A 25,739-nucleotide genomic window follows, 5' to 3' on the forward strand; every position below is an offset into this window, starting at 1 on the left:
CGGCTGGATACCTGTGCCTATTTGTTGGCTTGGCTACGGGGTCTCTTCAAGGTGAATAATCTCTTCTGTCAGAATATGGACTCAGGGGTGCATTTACACTAGAATCAAGCCACTTTTAACTCATAGCCATGCAATTCTGGGATTTGTAGCTCCGTATGGCACAGGAGAACTCCGGCTGAGATTCCATAGGATGGAACCATGGCGGTTAAAATTAGGATCATCAGTCTAGAATTTGTTGTGTGGAAAGACTCTTGGAGAGACGTTAAAGAGTGCATCTACACTGGAGAATTGATGCAGTTTGAGACCACTTTCTCCACTGTGATTCCATGCAATAGCTGTTAAAAAGCCAGCTCTTTTTGGAAGACCTTGCAAAACAACAACGTAACCTTGGCTCTTCATCCCAGGATCTGATCCCAAGTTTCCTGCTTTAAACTGGTTTATACGAGTCCGCACTGCCAGATAATCTGGGATAAATATAAAACCAGATCCTGGGATATAAGGGCCTCAATGTTACGGCATCGTGGAATTGTCGTTTGGCAAGGTTGTCCAAAAAGAGCTGTGTACAGCTCAGCAGCATACAGATCTCCTAATTCTGTTGCATGGAGTTACGGTGGAGAAAGTGGTCTCAAACTGCATTAATTCTCCAGTGTAGATCTCTCCCAAGAGTCCTTCCATACAGCAAATTCTAGAACGATGATCCCACTTTTAACCATGGTTCCATCCTATGGAATCTCTTGTGCCGTGCGGAACTATTATTATTATTATTATTATTATTATTAAACTTTATTTGTACCCCGCTAGCATCTCCCGAAGGACTCGATGCGGCTTACAAAGGCCAAGGCCTCAACACACAATATAACAATACAAAACAAAAAGCAAATTAAAAACAATTAAAACAGTATAAACAACAAGCAATAACAATATGCTACAAATCCCAGAATTGCATGGCTATGAACGTGTACCTTTGCTATATCACAAATGTAGATGGATGTGTTCCTTAGGGACAGGCATATCTTTGGGACAAGGAGCAGGAATGTCTGTATTTTTTTATTTCCCATAAGGAGTAATTCACAAATTCTGGTTGGACAACACCGGCACAACATGTGCCTTTGCTGCAGAGCATTGTGGACATTCTGAACCTTGTCCTTGAAGTTCCGACTTGGATTTTAGCTTCCCAAAATGCTCTTCTGCAATGATAAATATTGGGAATATTATGGGAAATTAAAACAGACTGCCTGGACCCTCTTCTGCTAGGAATAAGCAGCTCCAAAGAGATTATTTTCTACTCCTGTCTTGTTACAACAGCCTGCTCTTCTCCAGTTTGCCACTAGGTGGCACCAGAGGTTTGTTTACTTTTGCAAGCCATATAACAGCCATATAACCCAGAATATCAAGGCAGGCAATCCACAAGATCTGCTTTGAACTGGGTTATCTGAGTCCACACTGCCATATAACCCAGTTCAATGTGGATTTTATACAGCTGTGTGGAAGGGGCCTTAGGAGCCCAAATTCTCTAGGTTTTTTTTCTTCCTAGACTGGGGCGTGAACTTGGAAGAAGATTTTATTCTGTTTTATTTATTTACTAGCTTGGGTGCCCGGATTATTAGACGAAATTATTGTTTGGTCTGCATAAGGGTGAACTACAACTCCCTGATTCCCATGGCAATCGCCCCCAAACCCTGCCAGTATTTGCAGTTGTATTTGGAACGCAGATAGCTATAACTAAGATACACGAGGTATTACGTTATTATTTGTTGGTCAAGGGGCTCAGAAATGGTGCATAAGGCAGTGTGAGTAGAAATAATAGCATATTGAGAGAAAATGCAAGAATAAGGCATTTTCCTTTGTTTCCTGACTCTCCCACCTCTTCTTCTCACCTTGGCATATATACAACACAATGTCTCCTGTGTCAATACAACAATATAATAATATATAATATTAATATTATGCTATACTGATAATATATTGTATAGACACATAATATTGATAATATTATAATGTAATACAATATAATAATAATACACTATTATATTTGCATATTGTATATTACATGTAATATTATTAATAATATTGCAATATAGGTACAGTACAATATAGTAATATATAATGCCTATATTGTGCTATACTAATAATATAAAATATTGCATGTACATATAACTTGTTAGCTGTCCTGTGTCAATATAACAATATATAATATTATTATTATGCTATACTGATAATATAATATATTGTATATACACATAATATTAATATTATAATGTAATACAATATAATAGTAATTTAATGTAATATAATATAATAATACAGTATTAAAATTGTATATTTATATTACATGTAATATTACTAATAATATTGCAATATAGGTATAGTACAATATAGTAATATATAATGCCTATATTGTGCTATACTTATAATATAAAATATTGCATGTACATATAACTTGTTAGCTGTCCTGTGTCAATATAACAATATATAATATTACTATTATGCTATACTGATAATATAATATATTGTATATACACATAATATTATTATAATGTAATACAATATAATAGTAATTTAATGTAATATAATATAATAATACAGTATTAAAATTGTATATTTATATTACATGTAATATTACTAATAATATTGCAATATAGGTATAGTACAATAATAATAATAATAATAATAATAATAATAATAATAATAATAATAATAATAATTTTATTCTTATATCCCGCCCCATCTCCCCGGAGGGACTCGGGGCGGCTTACATGGGGCCATGCCCAGACACGACAGCACAAATCAGATAAAACATTAAACCGAGCAGTAAAACTTCAACATGATTAAAAACAGTCATAAAAGTCAATATACACAATAATATTAAAATCCCGATTTGGGTCAAAAGATCCAGGCCAAGGTGCAATATAGTAATATATAATGCCTATATTGTGCTATACTAATAATATAAAATATTGCATGTACATATAACTTGTTAGCTGTCCTGAGTCCCCTTCGAGGTGAGAGAGGGCGGGATATAAACGTTGCAAATAATAAAAAAATAAATAAGTGTGACAAGGTCCGAAGAAAGAGCCAGAGCCGGCCCATTCCTGCAAACCTTTATTAGTACTGGTAAAACCCAATAAAAGCGTGAAAATCCGCCTGGCACTTCCACAGCGACCAGTGAGGTGAGGTCCCACCTTTGGGTACCCAAAGTCTGATGGACAAGCATGGCCTCCGTTTCAATGAGGTTATTGACCATGCGGATGGGACCAAAATAGCACTATGCTGCTCTTGGGCTCCGATGGTTCACTAGCCGGGAAGCTTCTTGCTTTTGGTCCAAGGGTTGGCCATGTGTTGTTCTCCAGCGGAGCTAGTCCCTCTCGAGGTGGCGGTACTTCTTCCGCAGGACGGACACTTGGTCTTTGAAGAGCACCGGGTCCAGGCGGAACTGGGAATGCACCAGTGGCATGTATCCGAACCAGCTCACAAACTGGTTCACGCAGTCCTGACGCTGGGAAAACTGAAGGTTCCCGTTGGACGGAGGAGCACTCTTCAACATCTGCAAGGGGACAAAGATGCAAGCACCATCAGCCTTCTTCTATATTTGCTGTGCCCCAAGCCAGGCATGGGCAAACTTGGGCCCTCCAGGTGTTTTGGACTTCAACTCCCACAATTCCTAACAGCCGGTTAGCTATTCAGGTTGGCTTATACTTGAGTTGGACAGAGTTGAACAGTCTTATTTTAAAGTCTTATTATTATTTTAAATTATCTATATATATAAAAGAGTGATGGAATCCTGGCGACTGACAAAACAACAAAACTAAACACCCCACAACCTCAAAAATTGACAGCACAACCCCTCATCCACGCCTCTAGGTTGATACAACAAAAAGAAGAAAAAATAAAGTCCTAATTAGAGGGAGAGGAATAATTGTTTTTATCCAATTCCTGCCAGTTAGAAGGCTAAGCTCTGCCCACTTGCTCTCCTAGCAACCCACTCAGCCCAGGGGACAGGCAAAGTTAGGCCTCACTTAGGCCTCTTCCACACTGCCTATAAAATACAGACACCACCAGACAACGCCACAGCAATGCGTGGCCGGGCACAGCTAGTAGTTTTATATAAATATTCAAAAACATGTAACCTACGTATGCCTCAAATAATACAATTTTATTAATATCTATTTTTATTTTTGAAATTGACCCGTAGCTGCTGCATTTCCCACCCTCGTCTTATACTCGAGTCAATAAGTTTTCCCAGTTTTTGTGGCAAAATTAGGTGCCTCGGCTTATATTTGAGTCGGCTTATACTCGAGTATATACGGTATTTTTATTTTTGAATTTGACCCGTAGCTGCTGCATTTCCCACCCTCGTCTTATACTCGAGTCAATAAGTTTTCCCAGTTTTGTGTTAAAATTAGGTGCCTCAGCTTATATTTGAGTCGGCTTATACTCGAGTATATACGGTATTTTTATTTTTGAATTTGACCCGTAGCTGCTGCATTTCCCACCCTCGTCTTATACTCGAGTCAATAAGTTTCCCCAGCTTTTGTGTTAAAATTAGGTGCCTCAGCTTATATTTGAGTCAGCTTATACTTGAGTATATACGGTATTTTTATTTTTGAATTTGACCCGTAGCTGCTGCATTTCCCACCCTCGTCTTATACTCGAGTCAATAAGTTTTCCCAGTTTTGTGATAAAATTAGGTGCCTCGGCTTATATTTGAGTCGGCTTATACTCGAGTATATACGGTATTTTTATTTTTGAAATTGACCCGTAGCTGCTGCATTTCCCACCCTCGTCTTATACTCGAGTCAATACGTTTCCCCAGTTTTTGTGGCAAAATTAGGTGCCTTGGCTTATGTTCGGGTCGGCTTATACTTGGTACTGTAAACAAACAAACAAATAAATCCTTGGGTTGTTGTAAGTCTTTCGGGCTGTGTGGCCATGTTCCAGAAGTATTCTCTCCTGACGTTTCGCCCACATCTATGGCAGGCATCCTCAGAGGTTGTGAGGTATGGAATCCTTGTTTGTGGATTCCCCAGAGGCTGTCAAACTGCAACTCCCAGCATTACTCACCACTGGACTTGTTGGTGAGCAATGATGGGAGTTGTAGTTCACCAAGATCTAGATTGCTCCATGGTTCCCAGCCATATAGTTGACCGTCTTGGCTCTCCGCTCGCCTGCTCCTTACCTGCGAAGCGGGACTCTCTCGGTGCTGCTTTTTCTGGGTCACTTTAATGGGAGGTCGCTTGGTGGCAGCGGAAACGAGGAAGTTCATCAATATGTCCTCACAGTTGGCGATCTGGTCAATGAGGCCACGTAGACGAGCCGGCAAGAAATGGGTGAAGAGGCTGTGATAATACCTGCTCAAGGAGGGAGGGAGGAAGGAGAAACGGACACCAGTGAGACCCGGGAAAAAGCAATGGACCACAATCCTCATTGGTTGGGGTCCTCCGAATGCAAACAGGACACAGAATGCATACAAACTTCCCATCAAAAGACATTTTCTGAATGTTTTTCTTAATCTTCGTAAAGCGAGGTAAGGGAACTCCCCGAAAGAAATGCTTTTTTAGGTAAAGGTCAAGGTTTTCCCCTGACGTTAAGTCCGGTCGTGTCTGACTCTGGGGGTTGGTGCTCATCTCAATTTCTAAGCCAAAGAGCCGGCGTTGTCCATACACACCTCATGTGGCCGGCATGACTGCCTGGAGCGCCATTACCTTCCCGCCGGAGCGGTACCTATTCATCTACTCACATTTGCATGTACATAGACACCTCCAAAGTCATGTGGCCACTGGCATGACTGCATGAAGCACCAATGTTACCTTCCCGCCAGAGCAGTACCTATTGATCTACTCACACTCTTTGGGTTAGTGCTCATCTCAATTTCTAAGCCGAAGAGCCGGCGTTGTCCATAGACACCTCCAAAGTCATGTGGCCACTGGCATGACTGCATGAAGCACCAATGTTACCTTCCCGCCAGAGCAGTACCTATTGATCTACTCACACTCTTTGGGTTAGTGCTCATCTCAATTTCTAAGCCGAAGAGCCGGCGTTGTCCATAGACACCTCCAAAGTCATGTGGCCACTGGCATGACTGCATGAAGCACCAATGTTACCTTCCCGCCAGAGCAGTACCTATTGATCTACTCACACTCTTTGGGTTAGTGCTCATCTCAATTTCTAAGCCGAAGAGCCGGCGTTGTCCATAGACACCTCCAAAGTCATGTGGCCACTGGCATGACTGCATGAAGCACCAATGTTACCTTCCCGCCAGAGCAGTACCTATTGATCTACTCACACTCTTTGGGTTAGTGCTCATCTCAATTTCTAAGCCGAAGAGCCGGCGTTGTCCATAGACACCTCCAAAGTCATGTGGCCACTGGCATGACTTCATGAAGCACCAATGTTACCTTCCCGCCAAAGCAGTACCTATTGATCTACTCACACTCTTTGGGTTAGTGCTCATCTCAATTTCTAAGCCGAAGAGCCGGCGTTGTCCATAGACACCTCCAAAGTCATGTGGCCACTGGCATGACTGCATGAAGCACCAATGTTACCTTCCCGCCAGAGCAGTACCTATTGATCTACTCACACTCTTTGGGTTAGTGCTCATCTCAATTTCTAAGCCGAAGAGCCGGCGTTGTCCATAGACACCTCCAAAGTCATGTGGCCACTGGCATGACTGCATGGAGCGCCGTTACTTTCCCGCCAGAGCGGTACCTATTGATCTACTCACATTAGCATGTTTTCGAACTGTTAGGTTGGCAGAAGCTGGGGCTAACAGCGGGCACTCACTCCCCTCCCCAGGTTTTGAACCGCCAACCTTTCAGTCCACAAGTTCAGCAGCTCAGCGCTTTAACACACTGAGCCACCGGAGGCTCCGATGCTTTTTTAAGGTGCTGCAAAAGACCTCCCTGCTGAAGTGGTGCCTAATTTCTCTACTCAGAGGAGATTTTCCTATCACAACACTTTGTCCCAGGCTCCATTGATCCGACCTAAACATGGGAGCAGAAGGAGGGCACCTGTGGTAGAAGGCAGCTGCAGTGAGGACCATGGAGAACTCGTTGGTCCACTTGGAGGTGTAGCTCCACTGGCTCTTGCCGGCGTCCCAGAAGTGGCTGCGCATGGGGAAGCCCACAATCCGCTCCGGGAAGCTCCGCCACACCACAAAGGCAAAGTCGACCTGGGCAGGCAGAAGGAAATGAATAGCAGCACCAGCTGTGAAAGTTATACAATAGCAATAATAATAATGATAATAATAATAATAATTTATTTATTTACAGTATTTATATTCCACCCTTCTTTCTCACCCCAAAGGGGACTCAGGGCGGATCACAATGCACATATATATGCCAAACATTCAATGCCATTAGACATACAACATATATAGACACAGGCACAGAGGCAATGTAACGTTTTCCAGCTTCCAGCTTCATAGGGAGATGCCGCTTCACCGTCCACTTGTGACACCGAGTCCTTGACGGAGTACTTCCTCATTCTTCCACACACTGCTGGATGTTTTATGGTGTTGTAAATTAGTTAAATTAGCCTCCCTGCATAAAGTGGTACCTAAATTACCTACTCAACAGATGTCTGTCTTTCGGGCTGCCTAGGTCAACAGCGAGCTAGGCTATTAAGGGTCGGGAGCTCATTCTGACCCGGGCTGGCTTCGAACTCATGTCTTCATGGTCAGTAGTGATTTATTGCAGCTGGCGACTAACGAGCTGCGCCACAGCATGGTACAATAATAATATTAATATTATTGGATGATAATAATAATAATAATAATAATAATAATAATAATAATAATAATAAGTTGAGTCTCGCTGTTGGGCATCAAGCCAGGGCTGAACACTGCCCAAGAGGTTGGCTGTTCCTTGGCACGTTCCTACATTCTGGGCTGTTTGTCTTTGGCATTGCCTTACCTCGTTGGTGGAGAGGCTGGTGTGCTCGTCCAGGCTCAGCACCGCATCTGTCTCGATGGCAGGGTAAGGCAAAAACCGGTCACTGACCTTCAGGAAATAGAGGAGAAGAATGGCGAAGCCAGAAAAAAGGATGGAGCCCATGTTTGTGACCCCCCCCCCCGGCCTCCAAACTCAGAGTTTCAGGGCTTTACGTGAATACAGTTTGTTGTATGTTGTATGCCGCTTTGAATCCCACCCATGGGAGAAAAGCGGGATAGAAATGAATAAATAATTTGATGAGGGCCATGCAAAATAATAATAATAATAATAATAATAATAATAATAATAATAATAATAATAATAGGGTGCCATGCCAAAAGATCTCAGCCGGCATTTGGAAACAATAGACATTGACAAAATTACGATCTGCCAACTGCAAAAGGCCACCCTACTGGGATCTGCACGCATCATCCGAAAATACATCACACAGTCCTAGACACTTGGGAAGTGTTCGACTTGTGGTTTTGTGATATGAAATCCAGCATGTCTATCTTGTTTGCTGTGTCATAATAAAATAATAATAATAATAATAATAATAATAATAACAGTCCTAGACACTTGGGAAGTGTTCGACTTGTGATTTTGTGATATGAAATCCAGCATATCTATCTTGTTTGCTGTGTCATACAACATAATAATAATAATAATAATAATAATAATAATTATTATTATTATTATTATTATTATTATTCAGGATATCTATCTTGTTTGCTGTGTCATAATATAATAATAATAATAATAATAATAATAATAATAATAATAATAATAATAATAATAATAAAAAATCACACAGTCCTAGACACTTGGGAAGTGTTCGACTTGTGGTTTTGTGATACGAAATCCAGCATGTCTATCTTGTTTGCTGTGACATACAACATTATTATTATTATTATTATTATTATTATTATTATTATTATTATTATTATTATTATTATTCAGGATATCTATCTTGTTTGCTGTGTCATAATAAAATAATAATAATAATAATAATAATAATTATTATTATTATTATTATTATTATTATTATTATTATTATTATTTTGCATGGCCCTCATCATGTCTCCTCTCCGCCTTCTCTTCTGCAAGCCTATCATGCCCAGCTCTTTAAGCCGCTCCTCACAGGGCTTGTTCTCCAACATCTCCTTTCCATTGTGGTGCCCAGAATGGGACACAGTGTGATTCCAGGTAAAGTGGTCAGACCAAACAGAACGGAATAGAGGGGCAGCATGTGATGTCTCATGGGCCTTGTAGTCCCGTTCCTAGTGCTATTGTGGCAGACGAGGAGGAAAACATGGGATTTCCACCGGTTCAGCTTGAATCGGAGCCTCTCCACCTGGAGGATGTTTGTCCTCAGGAAGTTAACCAAACAAGCCTTGAGCAGAATTCTCTCCCATTTTCCCGAAAGGACAATTATAATAGACATAGAGGAGTCAGGGAGGCAAATCGCCGGAGCCTCAGAATCGCTGCCAGACAATTAGCTGATTAGGTCTGCTTCCCTTGGGAAATTCTAAGGAGTCATGCATCTGGACAGAGTTGGGTTTCACTTCTTGTTCTCCAGGGAAAGTGTTCTGTTGGCGGGAAAACAAGACCCTATATAGGGGTTTTGCCGCAAGGGGAACCTTGCGGAGTCAATTGTTCAGCTTGAGGGGAGAGATCGTGTGTGGACTTCGTACCCCAGTTCCTTGTTTCCCGGATCAAGTTTCCAGCCTTGCCTCGTTTCACGGACCAAGTTTCCAGTCTTGCCTGTCTCACGTTTTGCCACGGACCTTGTTTCATGCTTCAAGTTGTCACGTTTCCAGTCTTGATCCAGCCAACAATCAAGCTTAAGATCCAGCCTTGTTGTCTAGCTTCAATGAACTAAAGACCTTGTCATCTCCCCACACTATTGCTTGGCAAAGTGTGTGTTTCGGTCAAGTGGATTATAACTTTGAACTCTAATATCTTATATTGGACAATACAATTCTGGACTATATTTGACCTCATCTGAAGGGTCTGCTTCTGAACTATATTCTTCACTTGTTTTTATTGACTTTATATATTTCTATAATAAAGATATTAGATAGATTCTGGTCTCTGCGCATGGTTATTGGTGCTCTGCTGCCTGGGTCCTGACACAGCATGACTTCCCTGGATCTAGGCACTAGACTCCTATTTCTGCAAACCAAAATCCCATTGGCTTTTTAATCTTCTGCATGCAAGTGATATGGGGCGAAATATCCAGATCCAGATAAAATAACCACCAACGTCTGGCAAGGATCCCTAGGGTTCAGCGGCAGAGTCATCGCTGAGAAATGCCTTGTTCTCTGCCACAAGCAAAGCTGCCTGTTTACCTTGTTGCTGCTGCTGTGGATGACTCTCAAGGGAACCGGCGTCTGCGGCCATTTACTGCTTTGTGGCGGAGGCTTCTCGCAGCTCCACAAAACCAAGATCTGAGGAGGAGAGATGAAGGGGAAGGAGATCTCGAATCAGGAAAGCAATCGTGCAGAGACGTCCCGCTCTGGACCGACATTCTGGCTCCCCAAAGGAATAGGTAGCAATAACTATGAAAGAGATAGGGCTCTGGTCTCTTTTTTAGTGTTTTAATCTATACCTAAATTGTTCTAATCTGAACACCAAGGAACACTCATACACACACACACACACACACACACATTTATTTGACACAAAATAAATAACACACACACACACACACACACATATATATATATACTAGCTGTGCCCGGCCACGCATTGCTGTGGCAAAGTCTGGTGGTATGAGAAATAAAGTATTGAGGAATTGGTGGTTAGGGTAAAGGGTAAAGGTTTTCCCCTGACATTAAGTTCATTATAAATGGGTTATATAGTTGTGTGGAAGGGCCTTGAGTCTACACTGCCATATAATCCAGTTAAAATCATCATCATTTAATTACTTATTAATCGCCCTCCATCCAAGATGCTCTAGGCGATTTACAAGATAAAATTGTAAAGGATAAAAATACATACATACAAATATTGATAAAATTAACATAGATTAAAAGCTCTAGTAAAGAGCCAGGTCTTGAGTTCTAGGGTAAAATCAGATAATCTGTATTTTATAGGCAGTGTGGAAGAGGCCTAAGTGAGGTCTAACTCTGCTGTCCCCTGGGCGGAGCTTAGCCTTCTAACTGGCAGAAATGGGATAAAAAACAATTATTCCTCTCCCTCTAATTAGGACTTTATTTTTCTTTTCTTTTTGTTGTTTGAACGTAGAGGCATGGATGAGGGGTTGTGCTGCCAAGTTTAGTGTTTCTGGGAGGTGCAGTTTTGTTGTTTTGTCCTAGGCCGAAATTTCATTACCCTTTTGTATATATAGATAGAGAGAGAGAGTCAGGAGTGCAAGTGTACACCAAATATACAATTTAAACATTCTGAAAGTGCAAGTTGGATCAAGTATCAGTCATGTTTAGAATAGCAGATGAATTGAAATCAATGGGACGTAAGTTAGCCCCTAACTCACTGGTCCCATTGATGGCAATACCTGGGAGAGATTGCTGAAAGCTTTGTTGTTCAGACTTTGACTCATCTGCAAACCATGGATGTCTGGCATATTTACATATGGGAGGGAATGGAAGAGGGCAGTCAACTTGTCCGTGCCATCCAGGTGGCCATGGAAACCGCTTTCTGCACATTGTCCATTTCCCAAAGAACATGTTCCAATCCCAGAACACATCTCAGATGGACACAGACAACAAACTCCCTTAAGCCTCTTGTTTCCAGCAAGTAGTGTATGCAGAGGGGAGTGCTACTTCTATTTCAACACCTGGAAAGGAAAGGGAATTTGGCCATACAGTTTCCCTCTTCCCTTCCATACAAGGGTGCCTTACCTGGGCGCAGTACTGGGACCTGGAGACGGCTTGGATGAGCTTGAGGATGGGCTGCGAGAGCGAGACGACTGGAGACACCGCCCGGATGAACGCCGTGAACTTGCCGGAAGGGCTGGACCCTGCGGAGAGAAGAGATGGGATGATATAATAAATAATAATAATAATAATAACAACAACAACAACAACAACAAGGAAGCTGACGAAACCACGGATCATCTCCTCAGCTGCTGTAAGAAAATTGCACAGACAGACTACAAACAGAGGCACAACTATGTGGCCCAAATGATCCATTGGAACTTCTGCCTCAAGTACCACCTCCCAGCAGCAAAGAACTGGTGGGATCACAAACCTGCAAAAGTATTGAAAAATGAGCACGCAAAGATACTGTGGGACTTCCAAATCCAGACTGACAAAGTTCTGTAACACAACACACCAGACATCACAGTTGTGTAAAAGAAAAAGGTTGGATCATTGATGTTGCCATCCCAGGTGACAGTCGCATTGACGAAAAACAACAGGAAAAACTCAGGACCTCAAGATTGAACTGCAAAGACTCTGACAGAAACTAGTGCAGGTGGTCCCGGTGGTGATCGGCACATTGGGTGCCGTGCCAAAAGATCTCAGCCGGCATTTGGAAACAACAGACATTGACAAAACTATGATCTGCCAACTGCAAAAGGCCACCCTACTGGGATCTGCACGCATCATCCGAAAATACATCACACAGTCCTAGACGCTTCGGAAGTGTTCGACTTGTGATTTTGTGATACGAAATCCAGCATATCTATCTTGTTTGCTGTGACATAATAAAATAATAATAATGCACACTCCATCATCCCATTTAAGGCATGATGTCTCTCCCATCCTCATGTGCACCCTATCTCCATGGCTAGGAGTAGAGAAACAATACATCGAAGAGGTTGCATGGGGAAAAGGTCTCCTACGTACCTTGCTGCAGGTAGTAGAAAGGGAAGTCGCTCAGGTGGGTGGAGAATTCCGGCCGTGCCAGCAGACCCCCCGGAAGCACGTTCCACAAGAACCTCGGGCGGGATTCTCGATGAAATATCCGATCCTTGATGATCTGGAAAAGAAAGAGAGAGTTGTCATCGCACCCGCGTCACGCCCCTGGAGCTGTCAGCATGATGTGGAGGAGGCATGAGATCCACCTCAGCCTGGATTCTCGCATCAAGAGAAAGAAAGGGAGGTTGCCATGATGTAGGCTGACAAGTTAAGACCAGGAGATTTCACCTCTGAAATGAGCTCAGTTGGTTTTCTCAATATCCAAGCAGCAAGTGACCCTCAAATGATCCCTTTTCTTCACTGCCATATCTTGCATTGAGCAGAATAATAATAATAATAATAATAATAATAATAATAATAATAATAATAATCGCATTGAGTCGCATTGAAGAAAAACAACAGGAAAAACTCAGCCGCTATCAGGACCTCAAGTTTGAACTTCAAAGACTCTGGCAGAAACCAGTGCAGGTGGTCCCGGTGGTGATGGGCACACTGGGTGCCGTGCCAAAAGATCTCAGCCGGCATTTGGAAACAATAGACATTGACAAAATTACGATCTGCCAACTGCAAAAGGCCACCTTACTGGGATCTGCACGCATCATCCGAAAATACATCACAGAGTCCTAGACACTTGGGAAGTGTTCGACTTGTGATTTTGTGAAACGAAATCCAGCATATCTATCTTGTTTGCTGTGTCATACAACGTCGTTGTGTCAATAATAATAATAATAATAATAATAATAATCACAATCTGCCAACTGCAAAAGGCCACCCTACTGGGATCTGTGAGCATCATCCGAAAATACATCACACAGTCCTAGACACTTGGGAAGTGTTCGACTTGTGATTTTGTGATATGAAATCCAGCATATCTAGCTTGTTTGCTGTGTCATGATAAAATAATAATAATAATAATAATAATAATAATAATAATAATAATAATCCGAAAATACATCATACAGTCCTAGACACTTGGGAAGTGTTCGACTTGTGATTTTGTGATATGAAATCCAGCATATCTAGCTTGTTTGCTGTGTCATACAACGTCGTTGTGTCAATAATAATAATTATTATTATTATCACAATCTGCCAACTGCAAAAGGCCACCCTACTGGGATCTGCACGCATCATCCGAAAATACATCACACAGTCCTAGACACTTGGGAAGTGTTCGACTTGTGATTTTGTGATATGAAATCCAGCATATCTAGCTTGTTTGCTGTATCATGATAAAATAATAATAATAATAATAATAATAATCCAAAAATACATCACACAGTCCTAGACACTTGGGAAGTGTTCGACTTGTGATTTTGTGATATGAAATCCAGCATATCTAGCTTGTTTGCTGTGTCATGATAAAATAATAATAATAATAATAATAATAATCCGAAAATACATCATACAGTCCTAGACACTTGGGAAGTGTTCGACTTGTGATTTTGTGATATGAAATCCAGCATATCTAGCTTGTTTGCTGTGTCATGATAAAATAATAATAATAATAATAATAATAATAATAATAATAATAATAATAATAATAATACATCACACAGTCCTAGACACTTGGGAAGTGTTCGACTTGTGATTTTGTGATATGAAATCCACCATATGTAGCTTGTTTGCTGTGTCATGATAAAATAATAATAATAATAATAATAATAATAATAATTATTATTATTATTATTATTATTATTTATATCCCACTTTTCTTCTTTGGTTTATTGGTCAGCAGAAGGTCAACAAAGGCTTGACTGGAAAACCTGATTAGCATGCATCTCTGAGGCCCCTTCAACACTGCCATATCAAATCTAGATTTTCTGCTTTGTCATGGATTATACGGCAGCGTAGACTCATATAATCCAGTTCAAAGCAGATAATGTGGATTTGAACCGGCAACCTGCGGGTCAGCAACCCAACCCTTCAGGTCAGCAGTCCTGCCGGCACAAGGATTTAGCCCACTGCGCCGCCGGAGGATCTGACGAATTCCATGCTGGAAGGTGACCATAAAGTCGTGTTGCAAACAATCAAATTTGCAAAAGCAGGACCTTTGCGGCTCACCTCAAGGGTGGTGTGGACGATCTTCTCCACGGAGGAGAAATACGCTTCCCACAGGAACTGCGTTTGCTGCTGGAAGGCCAGGATCTTGTCGCTGTGGAGACATCGGACGGTCGACGGAATCTGCGAAGCGGAAGGAGTGAAAACAAACTGGTTGACCACCAAGGAAAGTACCCAAAGGACACGAGGGATAAGGTAGACCAGGCATGGGAAAGCTTGGTCCCTCCAGGTGTTTTGGACTTCAACTCCCACCATTCCTAACAGCCTGCCGGCTGTTAGGAATGGTGGGAGTTGAAGTCCAAAACACCTGGAGGGACTTGTCAGCCGCCTTGATGACAACCGGACACAGTGAAGACCTTGCGCTTTGCTACTCTGCTGCTGAATACGCATGCCCAGTGTGGAATACATCTCACCACGTTAAAATAGTATGGCCAGGCTAGGGTAATAATAGTAATAATAACAACAACAATAATAATTTAAAAAGGGGAGGAAGAGACGACAGTGGGATAGCAACACCAACAGATCTGGAGGGACAGGATATGTCTGGCAAAAATGTGGAAAACAAAAGAAATTCCACTAAAAGAAAACTGGGTTCTGAGACTTTTGGACATTCAAAGCATGGATTTACTAACCCAAATTTTAAAACAGGACAGTGCTACCACGCGAGAGACAAATTGGACTTTATTGAGAAAATACATAGACAAAGTAAAGTGGAACTGAAAACAAAGCACTGCAAGAAATTAACTATGGACTGAACATGTCTTAAAGTACATCGCATAAAATTGACAATACTTTGAGCAAAAATATGCTGTCATGTAAAGGGTCTGGAAGGAAATCGGGGGATTCTTCCTTTTTTTTTTTTTTTTTTCTTTTCTTCTCTCTCTGTCTTTCATGACTTTCTCTGTGGCTTTGGTTTGCCTCGCCTCTATCGTAATGAATGTAAATTTAATAGATACTGCTGTAGGATGGATAGAGGTTATAGATAATCGCGAAGCTGTTTCACAGTTTTCATGTACAAATTTTATCTATCACAAAACATAATAATAAAAAAAAAAAAGATCTGGAGGGACACAGACCCAAAATCTGGCCTATGGCACGGCAAGGCTAAAGTAATACTACGAACTGAAACATTAATGCTGGCTTCCCAGTGACAAAGGACCCTTGCCACACCCCAGACTCTACACAGATATATATATTCTTTCCTTTCCTTACTTAGTTTATCCATACCTCACAACCTCTGAGGATGCCTGCCATAGATGTGGGCGAAACGTCAGGAGAGAATGCTTCTGGAACATGGCCACACAGCCCGAAAGACATACAACAACCCTGTGATCCCGGCCATGAAAGCCTTCGACAACACATAAATACTACTACTACTACTACTACTAATAATAATAATAATAATAATAATAATAATAAACCTGCAAAGGTTGTGGAAAATGAACACGCAAAGATACTGTGGGACTTCCGAATCCAGACTGACAAAGTTCTGGAACACAACACACCAGACATCACAGTTGTGGAAAAGAACAAGGTTTGGATCATTGATGTTGCCATCTCAGGTGACAGTCGCATTGACGAAAAACAACAGGAAAAACTCAGCCGCTCTCAGGACCTCAAGATTGAACTTCAAAGACTCTGGCAGAAACCAGTGCAGGTGGTCCCAGTGGTGATGGGCACACTGGGTGCCGTGCCAAAAGATCTCAGCCGGCATTTGGAAACAATAGACATTGACAAAATTACGATCTGCCAACTGCAAAAGGCCACCTTACTGGGATCTGCACGCATCATCCGAAAATACATCACACAGTCCTAGACACTTGGGAAGTGTTCGACTTGTGATTTTGTGAAACGAAATCCAGCATATCTATCTTGTTTGCTGTGTCATACAACGTCGTTGGGTCAATAATAATAATAATAATAAAGGGGAGGAAGAGACGACAACAGGATAGCAATAAAGTCGGATTCAGAGGGATGTGAATCCAAGATCTGGTCTATGGCATGGTAAGGCTAATGTAATAATAGTAGTAGTAGTAGTAGTAGTAGTAGTAGTAATAGGAGGAGGAAGGCACATTGGTAGCAGCACCGCACATTGGATTTGGGGGGACATGGACCCGAGATCTGGCCTATGGCCTCAAGAAACACAGAGTAAAGGGAAAGCTGCATATCAAAACATACATATACGATCCAGTAAACAAACGGAATCATAGGCAAGCAAATAACTAGTGGAGGCTGGAGAAGGTTGCTATTTCCAACAGACTGTGGAAAGACCTCCTGTAACACCGACATACTTTAGCTCGCCATCTACGTTTATACCGGTAGTATATCGATATTTAGATTCCATTTTCTCCCAACAACTCCTAACAACTCCTCACAAAAGCAACCCCATCGTTCCTTCCAGACTGTCATGCACAAACACAAAGAAAGAGGCAGCAACTCAGGCCTACGCCGTTGGAGAAATTATACTGTTTAGCCGGCATTGCACCACCTGACATCCACCAGGAAGTAGCAGCCAGCAATGAAAGGACCAAGGCAGTGACATCTCCGGACCATCCTGTGTTCGGATATCAGCCAGCAAGGCAATGCCTTAAATCAAGAAATAGTTTTCTAAGATCTACAGAAATACTCAGCAAACAAGAGTCCAAAAGTGGCAGGCTAAAACCTGGAACCTCAATCAGTGGGTGACGTCAGAATAAGAGACTCTTTCCTGGGCACACAGACTTGGCGCTGAACAGATTGCGCACTGGCACCACGAGATGCAAAGCCAAGCTTCAGAAATGGGGCCACAAAGAGGAGTCCGGAACTTGTGGATGTGGATAGGGGCAAACCACATACCACGTATTACAATGCAACCTGTACCCTGCCACATTCATCATGGCAACACCAGAGGCACTCTGAGTGGCCAGCTACTAGTCAAAGGACATTTAGTATAATGCCAAATTTTTAAAACTTTGCTTGTGTTTTCAAATACATTACAACTTGCACCCTCGGTTTGCTTCTGACACGATAAACAAATACTCTGGGCCTTAACCAAAGTGCAACCTGCTGCTACCGACACAGACCACGAAACCAGTGCCAAGGGGCCCGGGGCCGTTCTCGAGCGAGCACCCGTCCTTCCATCTGCCACAATGAAATTCCTTCCCAACCTGCTCCGCTCCTTTGAGTCAACGTCTCATTATTACTCATGTAACAGAAACAGCAAAGGAGTGGATGGGAACCTCGGGAGCCAGGATTCGAGACGGAACTTGTTCCACCGTTTCGAGGAGGAGAAAACATTTCAGGACAATGAAGGCATCGTTTTCAGTGAATGGCTTCTATCATGTTCCCTGATGCCAGTCAGTCAGTCAGTAGCCTTTATTTCGGTCAACAAACCATTGGCTAGGATCAGGTTACAGTACAATGATGGAATACAACATTTGAGTAGTTTATGACATTGCATTTGGCTTATGGTTAAAAAAAGGGTCTCCATTCTCTATTGGTTATTTGACTATCTTTATCAGGGGTCCCCAAACTAAGGCCCGGGGGCTGGATGCGGCCCATCGAAGCCATTTATCCGGCCCCCAAGGCACAAGGGCATAAGGGGGTTGGGCTAAATGACCCAAGGGGTCTCTTCTTCTCTTACAACCCTTATTATTATTATTATTAAGGCTGAGTGGCCATCTCTCAGGGGTGCTTTGCGTGTGCAGAAGGGGGTTGGACTCAATGGCCCAAGGCGTCTCTTCCAACCCTCTTTATTATTATTATTATTATTATTATTATTATTATTATTATTATTATTATTATTAACATTGAGGCTGGGTGGCCATCTATCAAGGGTGCTTTGCTTGTGTTTTCGGTGCACAAAGACAGAAGTGGATTGGACTCAATGGCCCAAGGAGTCTTTTCCAAGCCTCTTCATTATTATTATTATTATTATTATTATTATTATTATTATTATTATTATTATCATCATCAACATTGAGGCTGGGTGGCCATCTGTCAGGGGTGCTTTGCTTGTGCTTTCGGTGCACAAAGGCAGAAGGGGATTGGAATAAATGGCCCAAGGGGTTTCTTCCAACCGTCTTTATTATTATTATTATTATTATTATTATTATTATTATTATTATTATTATTAACATTGAGGCTGGGTGGCCATCTATCAAGGGTGCTTTGCTTGTGTTTTCGGTGCACAAAGACAGAAGTGGATTGGACTCAATGGCCCAAGGAGTCTTTTCCAAGCCTCTTCATTGTTATTATTATTATTATTATTATTATTATTATTATTATCATCATCAACATTGAGGCTGGGTGGCCATCTGTCAGGGGTGCTTTGCTTGTGCTTTCGGTGCACAAAGGCAGAAGGGGATTGGAATAAATGGCCCAAGGGGTTTCTTCCAAACGTCTTTATTATTATTATTGCTGTTATTATTGTTGTTATTATTATTTATGCTCAGTGGTCAACTATAGTCCGGCCCTCCAATGGTCCGAAGAATTATGAAATGGCCCCCTGTTTAAAAAGTTTGGGGACCCCTGATCTTTATAATCTAAAACAAAAACTGATTACCGATTAGTAAAACGTCATCTAGATACTCTTTGTTACACTCTCAACACTTACAGATTTTTCATGAAGCACTTACAGCTTTTTGCCGCTGAAAAGAGAAATTTGGCCACCTGCTCTGTTACCCTTTTTTTGTCAAGATCAGACAATAAATAACTGCGGTACCAATTTAGGGTTCTCCCTGGCCATTTAGTGAGTAGAGGGGATATTCACCTTAGTCTAACATCTTTGTAAATTGTACAAATAAAAAGTACATGGATTACAGTTTCAACATTACCCTCCCCGCAAGGGCATGCTCTGTTTTCATATTCAGTGCCTTTGTATCTACCCTCTAGTATGGCTGATTTGAGTGCATTAAATCTGGCCCGGCTAAAAGCAAGCCGAAATTTTGGAATATTTAAGTTTTCTAGATATTTAGCACCTCCCATAGAATTAAATGTTAGGCCGAGAGTCAATGGGGAGCCTGTAGAGTCATTGAGGTCTGTTTGTCTATGTCACTAATTAGTTCTGTTAAGGTCTTCACAATCTTTTTATACTCAGAACCCCTCAGTATGTTCTCTGATGCTCTGATAGATGAGCTTGTTTTGTGAAATGCTCCCAAGACCCTTGGACAGTCCGTGGTACAGAAGTGGAATAAATAAGGGAAATGTGTCAACAAATAAAAAGCTTGTTTGTGCAACTTTTCTTGGATGCATCCAGCCACAGAGACACATCCCAACACGGCAGTGACCTCACAGAGATGCCGTGAAAGCAATATAGCAATAATAATAATAATAATAATAATAATAATAATAATAATAATAATAATAATAAGCATTTGGAAACAATAGACATTGACAAAATTACGATCTGCCAGCTGCAAAAGGCCACCCTGCTGGGATCTGTGCGCATCATCCGAAAATACATCACACAGTCCTAGACACTTGGGAAGTGTTCGACTTGTGATTTTGTGATATGAAATCCAGCATATCTATCTTGTTTGCTGTGTCATACAATAATAATAATAATAATAATAATAATAATAATAATAATAATAATAATATCACAGAGTCCTAGACACTTGGGAAGTGTTCGACTTGTGATTTTGTGATATGAAATCCAGCATATCTATCTTGTTTGCTGTGTCATAATAAAATAATAATAATAATAATAATAATATCACAGAGTCCTAGACACTTGGGAAGTGTTCGACTTGTGATTTTGTGATATGAAATCCAGCATATCTATCTTGTTTGCTGTGTCATAATAAAATAATAATAATAATAATAATAATAATAATAATAATATCACAGAGTCCTAGACACTTGGGAAGTGTTCGACTTGTGATTTTGTGATATGAAATCCAGCATATCTATCTTGTTTGCTGTGTCATACAATAATAATAATAATAATAATAATAATAATAATAATATCACAGAGTCCTAGACACTTGGGAAGTGTTCGACTTGTGATTTTGTGATATGAAATCCAGCATATCTATCTTGTTTGCTGTGTCATAATAAAATAATAATAACTTTATTTTTATACCCCGCCCCATCTCCACGAAGGGACTCGGGGCGGCTTACATGGGGCCTTGCCCGATAAAACAATCAAATATCAAAACACAGCAATAAAACAGTTATCCAATAAAAACATCAATTACAGTAAAAACAATCGTTAAAATCAACATAAAACATACAATATTAACACTGGAGACTAATTCATAGAACCCAGGCAAAGTGCAACATGTGCCGAAATGGGCCGAAATGGGCCGAAATGGGGAAGGTAATTTCACAGTTGAAATGGACAAAGTCATGCTATTGTTCCCAGCGTGAACATAACACAGAGGGCCAATTATGGCCCGGCACCACCATGCGCCACCCCGGCTTGCACCCCGAACACACTGCCGGCCTTGTTTACCTGCAGAAGGAGCCTCTCGTCCCCGACGATGGCGGATTTGCTCCAGTCGATCACTTCGGAGAAGGGCAACTCCCAGCCGTTGCTGAGCAAAACCGGGATGCAGGCAGCCTGGTCAAGGGACAAGAGGAAGCAGAGTGTGAGGCTTGGAGACACACAAAAACACCAACATCAGCATTAACACACTGCGGTGTCACCCAATACCGACTTTCTCCCTCCCCAAATGTAAGCCAAGCAGTGCTTGGTTGGACTTCATCCAAGGCCCTTGGTCTGCAATTTGTGCAATTTGCAAAAATGTGTCAAGGAGGCTGTGGGTACAAAGTGTTTGGAATTTGGGACTAGGAGATCTAGCTCCCATCTACACCATTGAATGCTATTATTATTATTATTATTTTATTATTTTATTATGACACAGCAAACAAGATAGATATGCTGGATTTTGAATCACAAAATCACAAGTCAAACATTTCCCAAGTGTCTAGGACTGTGTGATGTTTATTATTATTATTATTATTATTATTATTATTATTATTATTATTATTTTATGACACAGCAAACAAGATAGATATGCTGGATTTCGTATCACAAAATCACAAGTCAAACATTTCCCAAGTGTCTAGGACTGTGTGATGTTTATTATTATTATTATTATTATTATTATTATTATTATTATTATTATTTTATGACACAGCAAACAAGATAGATATCCTGGATTTCGTATCACAAAATCACAAGTCGAACACTTCCCAAGTGTCTAGGACTGTGTGATATTATTATTATTATTATTATTATTATTATTATTATTATTATGACAGCAAACAAGATAGATATGCTGGATTTCGTATCACAAAACCACAAGTCGAACACTTCCCAAGTGTCTAGGACTGTGTGATATTATTATTATTATTATTATTATTATTATTATTATTATTGTATGACACAGCAAACAAGATAAATATGCTGGATTTCGTATCACAAAATCACAAGTCGAACACTTCCCAAGTGTCTAGGACTGTGTGATATTATTATTATTATTATTATTATTATTATTATTATTATTATTATTATGACAGCAAACAAGATAGATATGCTGGATTTCGTATCACAAAATCACAAGTCGAACACTTCCCAAGTGTCTAGGACTGTGTGATATTATTATTATTATTATTATTATTATTATTATTATTATTATTATTATTATTATGACAGCAAACAAGATAGATATGCTGGATTTCGTATCACAAAATCACAAGTTGAACACTTCCCAAGTGTCTAGGACTGTGTGATGTATTTTTGGATGATGCGCGCAGATCCCCGTCGCGTGGCCTTTTGCAGTTGGCAGATCGTAATTTTGTCAATGTCTATTGTTTCCAAATGCCGGCTGAGATCTTTTGGCACGGCACCCAGTGTGCCCATCACCACTGGAACCACCTGCACTGGTTTCTCCCAGAGTCTTTGAAGTTTAATCTTGAGGTCCTGATATTATTATTATTATTATTATTATTATTATTATTATTATATGTTTAATGCATGCTAAAGCTAGTTTCAGATTTTTTTTATTTTCGTGTGAGGAACGACTTGGGAAAATGCAAGTTGCTTCTGGCATGAGATAAAAGGCCGTCTGCAAGGATGTTGCCCAGGGGACATCCAGATGTTTTTGATGTTTTTAATGCTATTATTATTATTATTATTATTATTATTATTATTATTATTATTATTATGTATTTAATGCACGCCAAAGCTATTCCCGTGAGCCTGGGGGAAATGTAGCCCTCGACCTCTGCTCTCTGTCACCCACTGACGTTTGCCTCGGGTGTAATAGAAATGCCTTTTGTTACCTGTAATGCTTCCAGGAACCGGAAGGAGCCCAGGCGCCTCCCCCGGGGAATGATGCAGAAGGTGGAGTTGTGCAACAGTTCCTGATAATCAAACCTGCAAAGGAGGAGACACAGGGTGGGTTTCGGACACAATCTGATCCTTCCCAACAGATGGCCATCCAGCCTCTAGACACAATCTGATCCTTCCCAACAGATGGCCATCCAGCCTCTAGACACAATCTGATCCCTCCCAACAGATGGCCATCCAGCCTCTAGACACAATCTGATCCTTCCCAACAGATGGCCATCCAGCCTCTAGACACAATCTGATCCTTCCCAACGGATGAACATCCAGCCTCAAGACACCATCCAATTCTTCCCAACGCTTCAAGACACCATCTAATCCCTCCCAATTGATGGCCACCCAGCTTCAAGACACCATCCGATCCCTCCCAACTGATGGCCATCCAGCCTCTAGACACAATCTGATCCTTCCCAACAGATGGCCATCCAGCCTCTAGACACAATCTGATCCTTCCCAACAGATGGCCATCCAGCCTCTAGACACAATCTGATCCTTCCCAACAGATGGCCATCCAGCCTCTAGACACAATCTGATCCTTCCCAACAGATGGCCATCCAGCCTCTAGACACAATCTGATCCTTCCCAACGGATGAACATCCAGCCTCAAGACACCATCCAATTCTTCCCAACGCTTCAAGACACCATCTAATCCCTCCCAATTGATGGCTACCCAGCTTCAAGACACCATCCGATCCCTCCCAACAGATGACCACACAGCCTTAAGACACAATCTGATCCTTTTCAACGGATGACCATCCAGCTTCAAGACACCATTTGATCCTTCCCAACGGATGGACATCCAGCCTCAAGACACCATTTGATCCCTCCCAACGGATGACCATCCAGACTCAAGAAACAATTTGATCCTTCCCAACGCATGAACATCCAGCCTCAAGACACCATCCGATCTCTCCCAACAGATGGACAACACGTAGTCATGCTAAACTGGCTCTGGGTTGGGTTGCTGCCCTGCTTCAGCCTTTCTTTGCGGCGGCACAATGGGTCAAACCCTTGTGCCGCTGAACTGCAGTAGTTCAAATCCATGAGACGGGGTGAGCTCCTGTCTGTCAAGCCCTAGTTCCTGCCAACTTACTCACTGCAAATGTGAGTAGATAAATAGGTACGGCTTTGGCGGGAAAAGGCAGAGGCGCTCCAAGCAATCATGCCGGCCACATGACCAGGAGCTGACAACGTGGGCTCCTTGGCTTGAAAATGGGGAAGAAGCCGGAAATGAAAGGAGAAGCCTTTGCCTTTGTTTGTGCATCTCATTGTATTTGACTGCAAAGGTATTGAGTGTTTGCCTATGTAAATGCTGTAAGGGTGGAATATAAATAAAGTGTATTATTATTATTATTATTATTATTATTATTATTATTATTATTATTATGTGTTCTTTCTCCTTGATAACCTTTGCCATCTCGGCCACACTCTTGGCCGCACACGTGCTTATTTTCAAGTCTAACGTGTTGGGGGGTCTGTGCCCAATCTCACCAATGAGCCCCCCAAACAGCGACGAAGCTCGGGCTAAATCCTAAATCAGGTCTGAGGTTGGGAGCGTGACGTACATCCTTCCCGGAGGTGCGCAAGGCCCGGTGGAACAAAGGGCGCACTCAGGTCCCGGCGCATGGCCACAGAGAGAGCGGTGTGCGCTGAAAGTGACACAGTTTAAGGGGGGCTGACAAGAGACAGACCTTCTCCACACCGCTCTGTGAACTACACAGAGCTTCCTGCCCCACACATATACAAATATCCCCGTCGACATCAATGGGGGCCCGGGACCACAGAAAGCAGCTTTGTTTGCGTCCCAAAGGATTTCCTACAGGATGGGTACCTCATGCTTCATGGAAGCACTGCCATATTATTGTCAAAAGCAACTTGAGAACATACTGCAAGTCGCTTCTGGTGTGAGAGAATTGGCTGTCTACGGTGACGTTGCCCTGGGGATGCCCAGCGGTGTTAGCTGAGAGGCTTCTCTCATATCCCTGCAAGCTGGAGCTGACAGAGGGGAGCTCACCCCATCACACGGAATCAGAAAAGGCTTGGAGACATACTGCAAGTCGCTTCTGGTGTGAGAGAATTGGCTGTCTACGGTGACGTTGCCCTGGGGATGCCCGGCGGTGTTAGCTGAGAGGCTTCTCTCATATCCCTGCAAGCTGGAGCTGACAGAGGGGAGCTCACCCCATCACACGGAATCAGAAAAGGCTTGGAGACATACTGCAAGTCGCTTCTGGTGTGAGAGAATTGGCTGTCTACGGTGACGTTGCCCTGGGGATGCCCAGCGGTGTTAGCTGAGAGGCTTCTCTCATATCCCTGCAAGCTGGAGCTGACTGAGGGGAGCTCACCCCATCACACGGAATCAGAAAAGGCTTGGAGACATACTGCAAGTCGCTTCTGGTGTGAGAGAATTGGCTGTCTACGGTGACGTTGCCCTGGGGATGCCCAGCGGTGTTAGCTGAGAGGCTTCTCTCATATCCCTGCAAGCTGGAGCTGACAGAGGGGAGCTCACCCCATCACACGGAATCAGAAAAGGCTTGG

General features: G+C 41.9%; 1 protein-coding gene across 1 annotated transcript in view; it reads right to left on the bottom strand.

Moving 5' to 3' along the window:
• Window positions 1–3,089: 3,089 nt before the first annotated feature.
• extl1 (exostosin like glycosyltransferase 1) overlaps window positions 3,090–25,739 on the bottom strand; it is a 55,782-nt gene continuing 33,132 nt past the window's right edge. Inside the window, exons 2-11 of the mRNA XM_062962148.1 lie at window positions 23,141–23,234; window positions 21,306–21,413; window positions 14,873–14,992; window positions 12,740–12,872; window positions 11,792–11,910; window positions 10,280–10,378; window positions 7,911–7,997; window positions 7,008–7,168; window positions 5,177–5,348; window positions 3,090–3,544 (exon numbers count right to left, since the gene is read on the bottom strand). Of these exons, the coding sequence (XP_062818218.1) occupies window positions 3,356–3,544; window positions 5,177–5,348; window positions 7,008–7,168; window positions 7,911–7,997; window positions 10,280–10,378; window positions 11,792–11,910; window positions 12,740–12,872; window positions 14,873–14,992; window positions 21,306–21,413; window positions 23,141–23,234 (1,282 nt within the window). The 3' untranslated portion in view covers window positions 3,090–3,355. The remainder of the gene's footprint in view (window positions 3,545–5,176; window positions 5,349–7,007; window positions 7,169–7,910; window positions 7,998–10,279; window positions 10,379–11,791; window positions 11,911–12,739; window positions 12,873–14,872; window positions 14,993–21,305; window positions 21,414–23,140; window positions 23,235–25,739) is intronic.

This window comes from Anolis carolinensis, unplaced genomic scaffold (assembly GCF_035594765.1).
Source record: "Anolis carolinensis isolate JA03-04 unplaced genomic scaffold, rAnoCar3.1.pri scaffold_10, whole genome shotgun sequence".
Lineage (NCBI taxonomy): Eukaryota > Metazoa > Chordata > Lepidosauria > Squamata > Dactyloidae > Anolis > Anolis carolinensis.